The sequence below is a fragment of the Diuraphis noxia genome, unplaced genomic scaffold (assembly GCF_037042655.1).
Source record: "Diuraphis noxia isolate RWA-SAM2 unplaced genomic scaffold, SU_Dnox_SAM2 contig0004, whole genome shotgun sequence".
Classification (NCBI taxonomy): domain Eukaryota; kingdom Metazoa; phylum Arthropoda; class Insecta; order Hemiptera; family Aphididae; genus Diuraphis; species Diuraphis noxia.
The window spans coordinates 65701970-65714556 of record NW_028301714.1 but is presented as its reverse complement, the minus strand read 5'-3'; the positions used below and the strand labels follow the sequence as shown (position 1 = coordinate 65714556).

The 12587-nt window shown below is 28.4% G+C and overlaps 1 protein-coding gene across 1 annotated transcript; it reads right to left on the bottom strand.

Moving 5' to 3' along the window:
• Nucleotides 1-227: 227 nt before the first annotated feature.
• LOC149056371 (uncharacterized) lies at nucleotides 228-7954 on the bottom strand. The gene is made up of 6 exons (XM_089226555.1): nucleotides 7057-7954; nucleotides 5665-5755; nucleotides 4076-4175; nucleotides 2028-2153; nucleotides 887-1045; nucleotides 228-366 (listed from the first exon to the last, which is right to left on the bottom strand). Exons 1-6 carry the CDS (start codon nucleotides 7793-7795, stop codon nucleotides 301-303), a joined length of 1281 nt encoding a protein of 426 aa, XP_089082681.1. The 5' UTR covers nucleotides 7796-7954; the 3' UTR covers nucleotides 228-300.
• Between the last annotated feature and the right edge of the window lie 4633 nt (nucleotides 7955-12587).

Sequence of the window (12587 nt, the reverse complement as noted above, 5' to 3'; positions counted from 1 at the left end):
AACCGATGTCTAATCAACAGCAGAGTGGTACCCACTTGGCCACTTATTTTTTACATGAATTAAATTCATTACAAAGAAGTATAATAGTAATAATTTTATTTTGATAGTTAACAATAATTTATGTATTAACTGTTACATGATCATAATTATCTATTTAATTTTAACTATAATAATAGGTATGTAATATAATAATAATAACTTATATTATGTTTAATTTAGATAATCGTGAGTGTAATAACAAACTAATAATAAAATCAATCAATGTGAAACTTTACTAAATTTAAAGAATTTGAAAAATATTTATTCGACATTTCTTTGGATATAGTTAAGCAAAAAAGAAATAACTGTATAGCAATCACCGAGTGTCTGTAATAAAAACAAAAACAAAATAACAATGATTAATTATTTATTATTTTCCACAAAATCAATTAAATTTTTTCAAGTTATTAATAAAAGACCAAAATTATTTGATATTTTTACCAAATATTTATATTATTTTCAATACATAAGAGATATAATTTTGTAAAACAATCAAATTTTCTTATTGTGTTTATTTTACAACTTTAATAATTTAATCCAATGTTACTATGAAGTTGTTCACATTAAAAAAAAAAATTTTAATATATAACCGTGATTGCTTTTCAAAAGTTCATGATGTTTAAGTACAATCATTTCTAATCGTATATTTTTCTTATTCTGTAGTATTTAAAAATACTTAACTAATATAAAATTTGAATTATTTTCTTACGTATTTAACAGTTTTTTTAATAAAATAAAATAATTCAAGTATTTAAACTATATTTTATAAAATGTAAAACAAAGAAAAAATTAATAGTAATATTAATTCCATATATATCATACCAAAAATAAAAATGATGGCACTTACTTTGAAAAACATATTCAAGTTTACTGTTTTAGTATTAGTAAATCTTAACTTATTTTGGTTAGCACTATTCATTTTCATCGTTAATAATATCAATTTTTTACATCTCATATCCATTTCGGTCCAATTACTGCTGTACAATGCGAATATTATTGAATCTTTCTTAAATAAAATAAAAATGTAACTATATTAAACAATTTTAAACTTGGAACATAAAAATTCATCAAATCCGATACTTTTTCTACAGCGTGTATTTATAGATTATTTCAAACGTAAATATTTTACAATGTATGTTGGCTACATAAATTATTTATGTAAGAAAAGTTAATAATTTGATAGTATAGACATAAACCAACAGTCGGCAACTAGCGGATCGTGGAAAACAGAACGTGAACATGTAAAATGACCTAATGAAGCGAAAACATGTTGATGAATATTGCGAAAATGCAAAATGAATAACCCGAAAACAATAATAAATAGTTATGCATAATTCACAACCTTAGATTTTAAACCAATAGCAACCTTACAATAATATTTAATATTAAATATGTTTTTTGGAGGAAAGATGGTGACAATGTTGTATTTTTTGCACGGTAATTTTAATTATTAATTAAAAATTAAAAATATTTAAATAACCTTATTGGACTAAATGTATGCCTATGAAACTCACAAAGAATGTGGCTTTCTATTGGCAAAAGAATTTTCGAAATCGGTTCAGTAGTTCCAGAGATTACCCTCAACAACGTTATACGTCGACTTCTCTTTATATAATAGTATAAATAAAAATATAAAGATTTAATCAAAATTTTTTTTCTGGACCTCATTTATTTATTATTTTAATCTTCCAGACTGAAATAGAAATTACTTTCCGACCCTTGGTATAGACATCATACTTACAGTGTTTCATATTTCTACTGATTAATTAATATATTGGTGCATCTTGATTATCAATACATTGTATACCTACATATTACATATATTCATAATTTTTGATTTGTAACATAAATTTAACTATTTAATGCCAATCTCAACCGTGAATATTTTAACAAAATAATTGTAAGTTATATTATAATAATGCATAATATATACGTACTAGATCGTTAATTAATAAATAATTACTAAAAATTAATGCATATCTAATTACTTGATTGTTTAAATTTTCGAATAAATAACACGTCATATAATATTGAAAAAATATTGCAGGAATAATGAGAGCCAATCTTTTAAGTAAAACTTCCGAATCCTTAAATGTATCATTATTGGAGAAACTCTGAAATAATATTACTCTGTATTAATTCTATCAATCTCTAACACTAAAACTAGAGAATTGACGATAGTATTAAAGATATTAGGATTTATCGTGAATTAACTGCCCATTCAGAGATCCTTCCTAGTTAAAGAAAAGTACAAATCAACATGCAAAAAAATAAATAACAAATTTGAATAATAAAGGAAAAATCAAATTGGGTAACTTACAAAATACGGAAAAACTAATCCGATTCGAGAAATTGATTTCAGAAAGAATTAAAAATAAAATAAAAGGTGAATTAGAGCCAGAAAACCTAGAAACACAATTGGAAAAAGTTAAAAACAATTGTGATAAAACACCAAGGAAAAAAACGATTAAACTTAAAAAGTTTAATGAAAAAATTCAAAGAGTCGTTACGTAAGTTAAACAAATAAAATAATAGAAACTTCACTCAAAAACTTAAACGTACAATTAGAAAGGATAAATAATATTCAAGGAAACAGGTCGAACCCCTGCCTATTTTTTAAGCAACCAAAAGAAATAAAAGAGGGGTATAAACCTAGAGCACAGATAATTATAGAAGATTATGGAACACTAATAACAAAATGGGAATAAACTGCATAACAATTTGGAAAAACATTAAGGGAATTACTTAACCTTAACCCACAAATGACACAAACACAACATAATCACCCACCAACAAAGTAATATACAGTAGAACCTGTAAATCTAGACTAGGGTGACCATACGTCCTGTTTTTTACAGGATTGTCCTTTATTTCAGCGTTGTGTCCTGTTGTCCTGGCAAACTTCATTCAGGACGCTTTTTGTCCTGTTTTTTTTGATCAAACAGAATTAATGAATTTGAAAACGAAACTTACGAAAGTAATGAATAATGATTATAATTGTAATCTTGTGATTGCCTGAATTTATCAGTGTGGGGTATGTCTACAAGTTATAGGAGCTTATCGGAGTTATCGGATTGAACGTTATCGGACTATATGCTTTCGATTCTATCTATTTATCTCACTAAAAATACGTTTTGTGAAGACGGTTATCGTTATTATAGCGAATAGCTATTGCTATTAGTTTGGTACCAACAATCGTTGAGTGTTACCTGTCATGGACTTGTTGATAATCGTTAATATATATATATATTAAGTATTAATAAAAAAAAATTAAATTATTATTAATTTTGTCCTGTATTTTTTTTTTTAAATATGGTCACCCTAATCTAGACCCAACAAATAATGAAATCAGAACGGTTTATAAATGCATTTGAGAATAACAAAACACCAGTTGATGACGGCTTAACTGCAAAACTTAAAAAACGGTGTTAAAGAATTAATAAATGTTTTAATAAAGATAAACAAAATAGGTAAACAGGTATTTCATAAATTGGATTAAGTAGTTATTTTTATTTTTATTATTATTAATTACGTATTTTATAATCTGTTATACCCGTGCAAATAACATAAAATCAAATTGCTATAACTCGCCCAACTTTTAACTTAGAAAAGAAATTCAACCACTAAAATTCATTTAAAAATGTAAAAAAATAGGGCATGTCATTAAAAAAAAGTTTTGTGAGCATGCGTGAAATTAATAGTGACAAAAATAGTCTAATTATCTGAAAATGTGTATAATAATGTTTATTAATAAGCCAAAATAGCAAAATTGAAATCTAAAAAGCCTGGAAACCCAGAGGAAAAATACCACTAAGCAGACCAAAGCACAGATTGCGGATAGACAGAGTCGAAAAGAACCTAGTGGAGATTTAAATTAGAATGGATAAACAGTAGGACAAGATAGAGACAGGATCTAACTGTTAGATAGAAACAGAGGTATGTTGAGGCAATGGAATTATTGGTTTTTATGAAGCCGTATAAAAAGGAAAAGTAGAAGAAGTGAAAATAAAATCTAAACATAACTTAAATTGTTTACCACTATAAACATAAAACATAACGTAATAACCGATAATGATGATATGAAAATTTGTAACAACATCACTCGTTTAAATAAAGCTAGCAAATTCTTATATTTCCTGAAAAAAAAGTAAAATGGCAGAGATTAATATATATTAGTCACCCAAAGGTTACAATTGGATAAACCCCTTAACATAGTCAACCTTAATATAATTTATGTTCTAAAATCTTAAGTAATAATTTTTTGTTAATGTTAACAGAACTATATAGTAATGAACTAGTGGAATAATATTCACTGGTCTACCTCATTTTACAAGGACAAATTATATTTTTAACTTTTTTGCTTCAGTTTGGTTCCGTATGTCGTAATGTGCACACGTCTGTTCATTAGCAGTATGCTCGCTGCTCTCTTATCGAATCGTAACCCTCCTTCACTGCTTTAATCACGTCTATAATAATAATCAAGTCATTATGTCACCTCAACCTAGCGTAATTTGAAATTTCTTCCAAAAATACAAACAAAAAATATCTCTCAGCTTCTTCCCTCTCGCCAAAGACAGAAGAAAAGAAAACTAAATTATTCACAAGTCCAAATCGGTTCTCCGTTCTCTCCAAGTGCGACGACGTCGACGAGAACACATCTACAATCAACGTCCAAATCCGCAACAGCGATGACAAAATAAAGGTACCGCCTGTTTACATTAAAAATGTGGGTAATATATCCGCCTTCATCTCTAGTCTTTTAACCAAACATGACTACAGATTTTATCTGTAAATCCACAATCCACGCCCTCCTATCTTATCTTCCACACTCATTTTGCATTTTGTTGAACATTACAATCAGTTATTAACGCATTTAGAAAAGAGTAATTATAGTTATCATTCATATCAGCCAGATTCTATACGCACGCTACGCGTAATTATTCGAAATCTCCACCTAACTACTCCACTCGAAGACATCATCGCCGACCTTTCAGAATTGGGCCACCCCGTCACCAACTTACACATTATTAAGCAATTTTCGAATAAAACGCCCTTGCCACTTTTCAACAAGCTATCAGCAATTCGGATGTTCAAGATTGAGTTTCTTATTAACTCAAAAATTATTGTTGAAAAACCACATCCACCAAAAGACCCTCTCCTACACTGCTATACATGCCAGTCTTACGGCCATACTCGAAAATATTTTTACCATTAATCCACGTAGTGTAAAATATGGAGAAAACCACGTCTCGTTCAGATGTGCCCTATGCAATATCAGCCACACTGCCAACTACAAAGGTTGGCTGATTACAAAAAACTTAAACGTGTTACTCCTCCAATTAGACAAGATCCTCTTATACCTACTCCTTCACCAAAAAAAAAATGTTACCAAAACCTCTTTTGCTACCAATCAGCATTTTTATGCTCAAGCCACCTCCTCTGGTCAAAACTATTCTAAGCTTCCTTCAAGTATTGAAACTTTATTATCCTCCTTCATCTCCAAAATTTCTTATATCATTTAATTGATATTAAGATAGGATAAATCCGAAGAAATTTATCACGGGAAGTTTATTTCTAAAGTAAAATGTAAAAATACATCAATAAAAAATTAATTATAACTCTTACTCTATAACTACTTGATGATCCAGTATAATTGTTGATAATTCATTATACACCGCATTGTGGTCAAGGGGTTTTTCTTTTTCATCTATATAATCTACAATATTAAACAAAATAATTTTGTTAATTTACAAATAACTCAGAAAATCTCAATAAGTATGTGCAAAGTTTGGAATTTATAACGTCTTATACAATTGTTTATTCTCTAATGATATTCATTTGGTTGTAAATAAAAAAACCCCTAAAAAAGAATCAAAACTCATAAGACATACTTCAATTGTAGAACTTTAGTATAGTTTTAAATTGGAAAAAACTAGTTTTTCAAAAATATGCCTTAATTTAGAATTAGAAAACATAAGAAAACATCATGATACATAATATTATAAGGAATTGATTTTTACTAAATGTTCAGCATTATTTTAGAATGCTGTGATTTATCGCTATTAATTTAAAATTTTACTTATAAATTATAATAGACCACTTTCTTGCGTTAAGCATAAAGGAGCAAAATATTAAAGCTGCTAGGTAACTTCCATTTTGATTATTAACTTAAAGTTAGAATTGATATATTCGTCAACAACAATAAGCGTAATAGATAGGTACTATAATAGAAAAAAAGCAGGTAAGTGGATGTCGCTCTGCTGTACAGTAGATTACAACTAACGTAATGGATGGTATTAAATTTGAATTCAGTAATATCAAGTATAGAAAATTACAGTATTAACATTCATTAAAATTTTCATGGGTCTACGGTAATTTGTTTAACAGTTTACTAATATTTAAAATCGATGATTATCGTAAAAATTCCAGTTATTCCTTATTTTTTTTTCCCCCGGTGCTTTTAAAAACTACTGGGAATTTCAAAATTTGACCTCCTGAAAGCACCAACTAGATTCACTTTTCAACTGAAAAAGTGACTGACGCTGAAAATCGAAGCATTTCGACAACTTATCTTGTACACAGACACAAAAAAAAACACCCATCATTGTAAAATCAATACATTCATTGCTCCGCTCAGAATCTAAAATAAAAAAAATTATTCTCGAAATAATGTGTATTTCTCTATAAGTTTATAAAAATCTATGATCACATAACTTACATAGTGTAGACAGAAAATTCAAATTTAAACATACATAACTTACGTCATATTTTTATGTTAGAGCTTTCTTTAATTATTGAATTTTCAAACTTATTATTAGAATTTGGTTGGATTTTTTTTTATTAGGTTCAATTATCGAACTTACACTAAACACTTTAAATATAATTCAATATTCCGAACATTGAATGATTCGGATCCATTTATATTACAAATACATACAAACACATGTATGTGTAGAATATCACGTACAGATAAATTATGTAGTCATATATTCCATGTAACTTAAAAATCATACTCACCGAGTGAAACATTATGGTCGTAAGAATTGTATCCAACCGATTCGAATGCATTAGAAATTATTTGCATCTGACAGCATATAGCAAAGCACATTGAAACCAGAAGACTATCGAATATTAGTATTGAAAATGTTATTAAGAAGGCATTCAATCCCTCGACGATGTAAAAAATATAATAGAATGCATTGTACGTTTCATCGGTTACAATAAAATAGTAATTCATAACGTTATGACGGTAATAGCCGATTGATCCATCGTGATTTTTGACTGGTAATTTATTTTCATTGAATGCCAAGGGTAAGAATATGAAAATCATCGTCGACGATATATAAATGATTGCATATAATGCCGTATACAACACCACACGATATCGCCAACGATCCAGTATATGTCTGTTACGATTTCCGAACGATGTGAAATCGTACCGCGTGATCGACAAACAGTTCCATATGTCGTCCGAGTGGTGGACGATGAGCCACATCTTGAACACCACGTATAACGAGTTTTCCAATTTCCAAGTATAATCTATGCTTAAAGGCAAATCGACCGTCCAATAGTAAAGAATACTAACACAAAGTGTCAACGATATGACAAATAAAGTCAGTAAAACGTTCGCCATAATAATCTGATAGACATTTCTACCCTGATTTTTTACGGTTCCAGGATCCAATATCTGATACAAACCTATAATTTTGGCCAACTTTGTATTGAAAATATGATTCTTCTCGTTCCGAATGTCCATAATAATATTATTATAATACTGATGTGTATGCCTAACAATTAATAACGATCCATTTCTTTTAATTATATTCTTATGAATATAATACTTGGAACACACATTTAAAGATAATTTGATTATACTCTCCTTGTTTCACGAACAGACATAATTGTGGTACCTATAACAATATTATAACTAAATACTATAATTTTATGTAATTTACATAAAACTTATAAGTAATTTAAAGCACTCACTAGTGATGATGATTTTTTTAAGTCGAAAATTAATGTATGTTTAATATGATTAATTAAAAAAAATATATTTCAGATGTTTATGAACTATAACACAGAGCACTTACACAAAAATGACGAGTTTAATACTGCACGTAAGTATTAAATAAACAATTAACACATGTAATTTGTTTTTATAAGAGACTCGTCGACCTACTTGTACGATAATTAAAGGTTAAAAATCTATAAATTTTTTAATATTAACCGAAGGGTTAATATATAATCATATTTTTCTAAATTACATACCTATACATAAGCTGCTGCATTTAAAAATAGGTACTTTTAAATTTATGACGTAGAACTGCATTTAAATTATGAAGTATTTATTATGTTAAAAATTCAACAAACTAAAACATAAATACTTACAACTTTAAAATAAACCTACATCTAGAAGAAAGTTAGTTAACCTTATGAGCTAAGTAAAAAATGAAATTTAAAACATTTACTTTAAATAAAAACGCTCATGTTGATGACACCTCGACAAACCTTACGGTACTTGCAGTTGTATGTCACGACCCTCGTAGCTGTATATAGGCAAAGGCCAAATGATGACCAAAAATAAAATCAATTATTATAACATAAATTGCTAATGACAATTTAATGTGTATATTAAAGACAACAATTTATTCCTTGAATAATAATAAATAATCATGCAACATGAAAATTCAATAAGGGCCGCCGTTACACACGAGCGATATTTCATCGTACGATTTGTTTATCGTAAGGAAATATTATCGTACGATACTATAGTTGGCAGAACATAATATGACCGATATTTATCGGACGATACTATGTAATTTTTGCATTTGTAATTCTATAGTTGCACGAGACACACGTCTGCAATATACAGGATAATAATAATCATGATACGGCGGGCGTCCGCACAATGGTATAATATAACAACAAAAAATAATATAATTAAAACTATACAACAATAACGGCACTTAAATCATTTGATTACCTCGTAGAACACAATATAAATGAAGATGATGAGTATAAGTTTACAAATACAATAATACCGTCTACAGACTAACGAACGCCAAGTGGACTGTCTAGGCTTTGAAGTTTGAACGGACAAGACCGACACGTCCGTGATGCTGAATAGTGTAAATCCCGTGGCTTCTGCTGGCTCCTCAGCGAAATCAGCAAGTAGAATGTGGCGAGCAGATACCACACGGACGAGAGATGCCGTGCAATACGTAGGTATACTACCGGACTTCGACGCGGATACGAAACGTGGTTTACACGACACCGACCGCCGGTAATTTTTTAGATTACGTAATTCGTAAATAAACAAATTTTATTCAAGAATTCAACTCTAAAAATGTATTGGGTACATTTTTTTAAATAAAAATATAGTTCTATAATTATATTATTTTGTTGTACTTGTTGCTCTAAAGCCATACATACTTACAGTATTAATAATTCCTATTGTTTTCCTAAAAATAATGTGGTGTATAATGTATATTAGGTATATATTATAAGTATAATTTTGAGAACTATTACAAGTAGGTAGATGAAATAGGATAGCACATTTGAAAACAATATTTAATAAGTTTTATTTTCTGTGAATATTGTAATAATTAAGTACACAGTATACGATATACCTATATGTTGTACTAAAAAAATATTTAGGTAATAATTACTTGTATAAATGCTTCATTTAGTAGCTAGGGCTTCAGCCCCCCAAATCTCAAACGCTATTTGCGCCTATGCCGACCGGAATCAGGACGTGCGGATATAACACTTACCTACGCCAACAATATGCTTATATCAGTATGTACATAAATGTTAGCCGCGGTGAATATCGGACGACAACACCAGTGGAAACGTTGGAACCGTACGGCAAAACCGGACGTCCGGCAGCCACAAAAAGGTTGTGGCGCACTCGGGGTGACAACAGTCCCGTCACGAACTCGACAGCCGCAATAGGTACCTAAAAAAGAAAGCGATTAGTGAATCGTCGTTGACCGCGAAAGCCGGTTAGGCGACAATGGCGACGCGTAAGATAAAGATACCGGACGGGGTGGGCTGAGGGTAAGCTGTTGTCATTCGGGTCCTCGACTCTGACCGAGTTACTGAACTCGTTCGGGCGAGGTTGTGCGACAGCGCGTGAAAATTGGTCAAGTAATATGAACACATGTATTGAAGGTGGGTCAAACTCAATGATATGGCCTAAAGGCTAAAATTAAAGCTTCCATAGTATGTAAAACTGAAAATTTGTATTATGTGCCGAACGTAGATATTTTTTTCAGTCACTTACGTAATGTGACGTATTTCACTAATTTTATTCTGGAGTTTTCGTTAATTATTTAACTTTCAACATTTTTTATTAGAGTTCAGTTTGGCTTAGCTTTTAGATTCTGAACGAAGTGATGAATGTATTGATTTTACAATGATGTGTGTGTGTGTTTTTTTTTTGTGTGTCTGTGTACAGCATAACTAGTCGAAATAATGCTTCGATTTCAAACTTTGGGGTGGTTTCCGATGTAAAATTGAAGATTTTTGGTGCATAATACAGGTCAATTTTACGTACAATCAGTTTTCGACAAAATCGATTTTGATTTTTGATGTAACTTTAAAACGAATGACCATTGATACCTGAAATTTTTACTGAATGTTTAGTTGTACCTATATTCTATCCACCATGAAATTTTTAAAAATGTTGACTTAAGTTTAACTATTCATAGGTATATGCAATTTTCAATCATTATTAGTTTTTTTTTTTATTAAAATCGATAAAAATTTATTTTTTAGGTAGAAAATCTTGAAAATTTAATACAAGGCTCTTAACATATTATTACAATAGCAGTTAAAAAATAAAAGAAATTCATAGTTACAATTTTTTTTTATAAGCATTCAAAGTTTGAATTTTGACAAAATAAGTAAAAATCACAAATTATTTTAAGCTAGAAATTAATAAAAAATTTTCTTTTCTAAACTAAGATTTAAAAATTTAATATAAGATTCCTTACAAGTTTTTCAATCATTATCACAAAAAAAATGTCCACCGGAAATGCAAATTAAATTTTTATAAGCATTTGAATTTCAAATATTGACAAAAATTCGTCAAAACCATGAATATTTGCAAATTTTTTTGTAGTTCAAAATTCATAATATTGTTTGTATCTTTATCTAAGGTTATAAAATTCAACAATAAGTTTTCCCATAAGTTTTGCTTCAAATAGCTATAGAGAAAATTTGAAGCGTCATTCTTATTATCGGAAAAATGTTTTGAGCGTTTGAGTTTTAAATTTTTATGAAATCGCGTAATGATAACGATTTATCCTCAAACCAGGTATATGTATATCTATGATAATATAAGGTATTGTGAATTATGATAGCTACACTAATTGATTAACCATGCCTTATGCAAAATGCGTCTTAATTGAAAAATAAAATATTTGTTTCAAAATAGATTAGTATATATGACAATATTTAAATATAATATATCATAGACTGACAAATCATCTCCGTTCAGAATCGTTTTTCGTATACAATGATACCTACATTGCATTCAAATTTAATTCTATCCATCACAGTAACCTACTGTACAGCAGAGCGAAATCCACGACTTACCCGCTTTTTTTTTTTAACTAGATTTGACTATTTAACTCAAACTAAACACTTAAAATTTAATTTGATGAGATAAGATTTGAAAATTCTATATAAGATTCTTCATGAGTTTGTCTAATAATTTTATCAAATATAAAATTTCTACTTGGAAGTAAAATTAAATTTTTATAAACATTTGAATTACAATAACATTGGATATTTACTCAATTTCTCTTGTACCGATATTCTTATTTTGTCGTTATTCAAAAACGAATAGGTAACTGTAGACACTTGAAATTTACGCGATATGTTTATTTTATCAATTCTTATACTTGATAAAATTTTCAACAATTTTTAAGTTATTTATAGACATTTGAAATTTTCCGTATTTTTAGTGTGTCATTCTATAAAATAAATGTCAATACATTTTATTCGTTGGGTCAAAAACTTGAAAATTTGATACAAGGTTCTATATAATAGCAGTTGGAAAATATAAAAATATATAATATTATGCTCGTTTTTTTTTATAAGCATTTAAAATTTGAATTTTGACAAAATTCATTCAATTGAAAATTTACAAATTCTTTAATTGTCAAAAATTTATAAGACACTTAAATTTCATAGTTTGTCAAGGATTGAAAATTTAATTCCAAGAAAGTAATTAATTCTGTAACAAAAAAATCTAAAAGCTATATACACACAAAGTTTTTTTATAGTTATTTTAACATTTAAGTTAAAATTTGGATGAAATTACCTACATTAAATTATCAAGTTTAACAATTTTAGTTATATTGTTGTAATTTAAAAATATTATTCATGGGTACATTATATTAGAGTCTATTTCTAGAGTATACTTTATATTCTAATATTAATAGTCAATATTTTTTATCAGTTATGACTTATATTAATACTTTATTATAAATTGTATATACCTTCTATGAATGACTGAATGAGTCGAGTACAAAATGAAT

Excerpts from the sequence above, each read along its gene's own strand:
- LOC149056371 (XM_089226555.1), bottom strand. The coding sequence starts at position 7,795 with ATGGACATTCGGAACGAGAAGAATCATATTTTCAATACAAAGTTGGCC. Across the intron at positions 4,176-5,664 it reads GATCATCAAGTAGTTATAGA|GAAATATAAGAATTTGCTAG; the intron begins GTAAGAGTTATA and ends CTTTTTTTTCAG. Across the intron at positions 1,046-2,027 it reads TCGAAAATTTAAACAATCAA|AAAGATTCAATAATATTCGC; the intron begins GTAATTAGATAT and ends ATTTTATTTAAG.